Source organism: Chaetura pelagica, unplaced genomic scaffold (genome assembly GCF_000747805.2).
Source record: "Chaetura pelagica isolate M959 unplaced genomic scaffold, ChaPel_1.0 scaffold232, whole genome shotgun sequence".
NCBI classification, from domain to species: domain Eukaryota; kingdom Metazoa; phylum Chordata; class Aves; order Apodiformes; family Apodidae; genus Chaetura; species Chaetura pelagica.
The window spans coordinates 951,641-957,988 of NW_009952441.1; the positions used below are offsets into that span (position 1 = coordinate 951,641).

The 6,348-nt window shown below is 58.2% G+C and overlaps 1 protein-coding gene across 1 annotated transcript in view; it reads left to right on the plus strand.

Annotated features, from left to right (window-relative positions):
• The window catches only part of WWP2 (WW domain containing E3 ubiquitin protein ligase 2), a 37,633-nt gene that overhangs the window by 4,162 nt on the left and 27,123 nt on the right, over positions 1-6,348 (plus strand). Inside the window, 3 exon segments of the mRNA XM_010008478.1 lie at positions 4,532-4,563; positions 4,770-5,030; positions 5,614-5,710. Coding sequence (XP_010006780.1) covers positions 4,532-4,563; positions 4,770-5,030; positions 5,614-5,710 — 390 coding nt within the window.

Below are 6,348 nucleotides of genomic sequence, written 5' to 3' on the forward strand. Positions count from 1 at the left end.
GCCCCTGCCAAGCCAGGGCAGTGCCCCCACGGCGGGCAGAGGCGCCCTGGGGCGGCACCTTGTCCTGCCGGGACACGGGGCTCCGCTGCTGCCTCCACCTTGCAAAGCTGCCCAGGAGGTGTGAGCCGGGCTGCCTGTCGCTGGGGCTGTCAGCCTGCAGAGGGGGTCTCTGCCCCAGGGCACCCTCCCCTGCAGCTTTTTCGCGCTGTGCTGGGCTCCAGGAGCCGCTGCTGCTCCCGCCCTACCTGCCTGCTCCTCTGCAGGGGCACAATCGGCTCTTTCATTAGCGGGCGTCCCAGGGGGCTGTGTGGAAAATGAATGGAAAAGGCAACTGGCTGTTCTAGCTTGTCTGTTAACATCCACTAGAAAAACGTGTCATATTTTTCCCTGACACCATGGGCCAGGAGGGAGGGCTCTTAAAGCTGCAGAGCCTGCCCTGCCAGGGAAGGTGCTGCTGTGCTGTGTGCTCCTGTCTGCCCATCTTCTGCTTGGCAGCCGCTTGGCCCTTGGCGGCAGCTCTGAGCGGCCCAGAGGCTGCTGCTGGTGCCCCAGAGGTCCCCTGGGAGCTTGTGTCCCTGAAAGAACCCTTCCTCAAGGCTCTTTGCCTGCCGAGAGGAGGAAAGCCCTTTCACTGTGCCTGGGGAAGAGACCAGGTCACACAAGGGCATACAAAGAGCGTTTAGGATTTCAAACCATCCTGAGTCAGACATGGAATGTCCTAATGTGGCCTGCAACCCTCTTGTGGCAGTTTTGGTGAGGTTTGCTGTAAGTTATTGATACACGGGTGTGGCTGTGGCCTTTGATTTGTGTTCCTGGAGTTGTTCTACTTGGTGTGGAAGAATTGTTCTGGTTGCTCTGCTTAGGGCAGGGGTGGTGTTCTCTCTGCTGGTGGCTCTGTGGCAGTGTGTGCTAGGAAGATCCTGGAGCTCCCCTGTTCTTTCTGTTGTCTCTCCTGCCAAGTACACCTCACTTTAGGTGGAAGAGTCTCTGCTCTGAGGTCTGGAGCTTGGAAAAAGAGCTCAGCGTTGAGTTCGGTCAGGCCTGAGCTCCCAGAAGGATGGGGAGAGTCTGCAAGAGCCAACAGCTTGAGCTGTTGGACAGGAGCTGCTGCTCCGGGTGGGTCCAGCCTTGCTTTCAGGCTTGCTGTGCTTCCCACTGCCTTGGCAGGCGCCTGTGGGGCCTCTCCTCTGGCAGGCAGGGGCCTCCTGCTTTTGGAGGGGATTGGCCAGGGAGATGGAGAGGTGGGTAAGAATGGGCTCAATCACAGAAAATGAGCTGCTCCCAGGGCTCCTGTGAAACAGCTCATTTGCAATGGCACAGCCCCCTGGCCTGGCCCCCTTGCTGCTGCAGAGGCACCTCTTTGTTCTCAGGCTCCGGGAGCTCCTGGTCCACGAGGCTGGAGGAACGTCCCTGGCCAGCCTCGTGCCACAGTCTGTGTGGAAGCTGATACTGGGCCTGACTGGATTTTGCTCGTGCTGAGCAGTGGGTGCCTGTGCAGGCGCTGGAGCCGGCCCAGCTGCAGCTCATAGATGAAAGCTCTTGCTTTTATTGCTGGCTGCTCGGGTTGCACGCTATACCAACACGCTCCTGTTTCTTGAGTGCCACCACATGCCCGGGTTTTACTGATCCTGCAGAGCTGTTTCTTTCCCTCCTGCTGGAGCTGTGGCCTTGTGGGAACCCTCCAGGAAGCCATCAGCGAGCCCCCAAACCTCTGGAAAGCTGCAGCTGCCCCCACATTATGGATGGGATGTCCAAGGAGGGCTGCTGCATGGCCCAGCAGCAAGGGTTTTTGGCAGGGAGTCATAAAGGTGAAGGCTCAAAGCAGCTGATGTGACAGTTCCTGGCTCTGTGTCCCACAAAACTAGTTATCCAAGCAAGTCACAGCAGGGTCAGACTGTGCCTGCTCTGTGTCACCTTTTGGGTGTCATGTCTCAGGTGTCCTGCAGAGCTGATGGGACAGTGCCCACCAGCATTGTCCCTGTGCCCTGGGCACCTCCAGGCTCTTGGGAGGGGAGGCTGCTCTGTCCCCAGCCAGCAGGGAGGCTGGTTCCACAGGCTCCAGTCCTGCCTGCCCTGAGCTCTATGGGAGCTGAGAGACCCCAAGACCCAGGAGAAGCTGGCAGGGCCCAGTGCCCCCCACCCTGGGCCAGGAAGGGCCCCACTGGTGTTATTTTATGCCCTGCTTTTTCTGTCTATTGCCAGGGGCTTTCAGGGCAGGATTCTCGCTCCAGGATTTGGTTCTTCTGTGGATTTGTGGGGTTGCTGGCTGGAGAAGGGGCTTCAGGGTAGCCCAGAGATGTGCTTGTCTTCTGTGGGGCAGTGCTGGCTGCTCTTAAGGGGCCATGGAGGATACAGCTTTGGTCATGTGGAGCCATTTGAGTGGTAATCAACCTTTACATCCAGTGGAACTGCATGAAGAGGGTTTGGGGAGCTGAGAGGGCGGGAAGAACCATCCGTCTGTCTGTAAATCTTCCTGGATGACAGAGCCACCCAACCCAGGGGAGAGGCAGAGGGGCTGCTCCCTCCCACCCTGCAGCTCTCTGGTGCCCAGGGCTGTCAGCTGTGTGTGGTTCCTGGGGGTCCCGGGGGGCTGGGTCCCGGGCCCAGCCCAGGGCTGTTATCGCACTGGCTGCCACCAGCCCCGCTCGGTGGAACCGTAAATCCGCTTAATGGGCTGGGTGGGAATTCCAGCTCACCTCTGCTAAATGGGAGCTCTGATGGCGCGTGCGGGGCACTGGAAGTAGCTGAACTGAGACCTTATTCAGGACCAAATCACACCCCCGACCCCCTCCCAAAATAATAATAATCCCTCTGACATTCTGGCTGACGGCAGGACACAGGCAGCCTTTGTGCTCAGCCGCTCAGGGGACCCTCTGTTGGTGCAACAGCAATGTCCCTTTGTGCGTCCCGCGTGCTGGGCTGGGACAGTGAATGGAAGGTTCTGCCAGTGTTTATTTTCTTTAAAAAAGCTGAAGGAGGTGGAGAGGAGGAGAAGGAAGCCGGCTGGGAGGTTCATGTTCACATCCTCCACTTGGAGACACCTTGTCTTTGCTCCTGTGCTGCTGCCTGCACAATGAGGGCTTGTGCAGCTCCGGGGGAGCCGCGTGCCCGGCTCCGGGCGCTCGCACGGGGGGATGAGGGGACCCCCGGAGTGTGCGGGCACGGCTTCCGAAAAATGCAGATTCCTATGGCTTGGAGCAGCCGGGGAGAAACAGGGTCTGGATTTGTTCTGGTTTTTGGCAGAGCTTACTAGCATCTTCTATCTCGAGCTCTTAAAACGGTCTGTGAGGTCAGTTCTCCTTGGAAGCAAACTGAGAGCAGCTCTGTTGGGCAGATGGGTGAGAGCAGGCTGAGCAGAATCCCAGGTCTGATGATGGGTGGATAACAAGTGACAGAGTTGGGCTGCAGCCTTGGTGCTGTGCTCCTGCCATGCCCAGACCCTGGGTACCAAGGGGACACCTGCCTCCTTGGCATTAAAATCCTGGCATGCTTTCATGAGATCCAGGAGTTCAGCCTGTCCTGCAGCCCTATCTTCACTGCAGCCCCCATGGTGCTGGGCTCTGGGTGCAAGTGCTGGGCTGGCAGCCAGGAGCTGTAGGTGCTTTTTGGGTGGCAGTTCACGCCCTGGGACCCCGCCAACCTGCCTCACTCTGTGGCCAGAGATGGGGCGAGGGGTCCGTGGGGAGTGTGTTCCCATCCTGCTCCTGCTGGCAGGTACTGAACCCCAACCCCACAGTGGGGTGGGACAAAGCAGGTTGCTAAAAAATGGTGCCGTTGTGTCATGAGCAATCTGTGTATAATAAAAATATTATTTGAGCAAATGAGTCAGGAAGAGGCTGGGCTGCTGTCCCAGGCTGGCACAGCCACATTTTTCTGGCCCTCTGTGGTGAAGCTGGGTGTTTCAGTCCTGCTGGCTCCAGCAGGCATTGTGAGCCTGGCCAGCCCATGGGCACTGGGGGTCCCCAGGTTCTCCCATCACTCATGGGGACGTGGCTCTGCAGTTGGTGTTTTTGTGAGCACCCTCTCCAGAAGCTCGTGTGAAGACAATCTGATGCTGCAGTGGAGAGTTCCTGTGTGTTTGGGGATGGCCCTTCATGCTGGTGTGATCAGTGGAACTGATAATGTGGGGATGAGCATGGAGGGGTGTGCCTGACATTTTCCTTTGCTGCTCACTGGGTTTTTTTAGGTGGTGTGAGGATCCCCCGCATTCTGAAAGATGCTGCTTACTCTGCAGCAGGCCAGGCACTGCTGGGCACGTAGCCATCAGCCTGCTTCATGTCCCAGGCACCTGCTGGTGGTCACCCTTGTGCAGGACCCTTACCCTGTGTGTTGTGTCTGAATCCCTCAGTTTTCCTGCCAAGATCTCCCCTGCAGCCCCAGGTTCTGGAGCTGTCTGTGATGGTGGTCCCATCTGTGTCACAGCCAAGGTCCCTGGGGCAATGACAGCCTTGAGTAAGGGGTGGTGGGACCCTGGTTTGTGAGCAGTGGTGGCTGAAGGAGGGTCTCCCTCAGGAGCTGTTGTTGGGGCTAGCCTGTGTCCGCTGGCCATGCTGGTGGGCACATGTAGGTGTGGGGCCAATGCATCTGGTGCTCACTGGGACAACTGGCCCTGAGGGAGTGGGCACGTTGTCCTTTGGGGGCATGAGAAGGTCTGGAGAGGCCCAGGCAGCTGACATGCCATGCCAAGGGGGAGCTGGGGTGTTGGAGTCATCCTCCATTACGGCTGGTATCCCTAGTGGTGATGGCTTCTCTTTCTCTGTGTCCCACAGTGGAGAACAGGCAGCTGACCCTGGACCTGCAGATGGAGAACAAAGGCAGTGTTGTCTCCGTCGGAGAGCTGACGATTTTCCTGGACGGGCCTGCTGTTGATCTGGGAAGGCTGCCTAATGGCAGCGCCGGGACAGAGGGTGAGTGCCTGGCGGTGAGTGCGCGGCTAGGCAGGCGTGGGGCTGAGCGTGGAGCTGGGGTCCTGGTGCCAGGAGCTGCCTCTGCTCCCAGGTGAGGCTCCGGCCCCTGCCCGCCCCAGGCTGGTGCACAGGCTCCCATGGGACCTGCCTCCCTTCTCTGGGCCCTCCAGCAGCTGGCTGTGTGGCACAGCCCCTTCCGCTGCCCCCTGTGGGCTGGGAAATGGTTCCTGTATTTAAAGAACCACTCAGAAAAGGGCTCCCCGTGGCAGAGGGTGCAGAGAGACACAGGCTGGTGTCTGACCTGTCAGGGCTGCCTGGGGAGTGAGCAGAGTTTGTGCTGGGCAAGGCCTGGAGCCTTGCTTTCCTTTGACTCCTTCCTGGGAGATGAAGCTTGTGAAATCTGAGAATCTTAAAAGCAGCTGCTCCCCTGGCACTGCCAGTTCTGCAGGGTCCTGTGCCTCCCTTCCCTGGTGTTGTGCTCAGAGCCATGGGGGGCTCTGGGGATGGGCTGTGCCTCTACACAGCAGTGGGAGAGGAGAGCAGCCCAACACAAGGGCAGGCAGTCCTTTTGTCTGGGGAGTCTGTCCCACAGTACATGGAGCTGTTGTGTCTTTGGGTCTCCTTTCTGGAAAGAGGGAAGGGAGGAGGGTAGAAGTAGTAAGTGCTTCAGTCATTTTCTTCACTCACTTTTTCTTCACTCGTTCAGGGTCCCAGGTGCCTGGACGAGACCCCAGCAGTGTGGCTGCAGCCACGGAGAGCAGACACCAGCCTCCCAGTACAAACTGCTTTGGAAGCAGACCAAGGTAAGGGTCCTGAGCTGGCAGCCCCTGTCAGTCCATTCCTGGCCAGGCTGGGAAGCACAATGGCAGTGGTCACAGGGATGCTTCTGAAGGTCCAGAGAGAGCAAGAGAAGGAAAGCTTCAGGGTGAGAACAGCTGCTTCCAAAGGAAATGAGATGCTTGGGCACTAGGCCATCCTGTGCCTGGCACCGTGCCCTTCCCTGCCTTCTTGCTGGGCTGGAGTGGCTCAGCACTGCTCCTTTTGGAGCTGTGGTTACTGGGAGACGTGTCACACTGTCAACATGGAGTTGAATTTAACACCTATTTATATTTCCAGAGCATGGCAGTGGCCCAGCAGCCCATACAGATGTTCTGGGTAGAAGTGCCTGTAGTGGGGGCACCCGTAGCCTGCCTGGTAGGGGGTTCTGCTTGTCCCAGGCTAAGGAGCACTGGCAGCAACAACCTCACACCTCCTGCTCTTCTGCTCCTTCTTCATCTGCTGGGCACATGAGAGAAGGAGAGAAGTGTTTTCTCTTCTAGAATGTGACCCTGTCCTGCCATATTGTGTGTTCATCTCCCACCTGAGGAAGGAGTGGGACAGGAAGTTGGGAGCAGGTTGCACAGTTTGTGCCCTTTTCTTGTGGCTGGTTCTGTGGATTCCT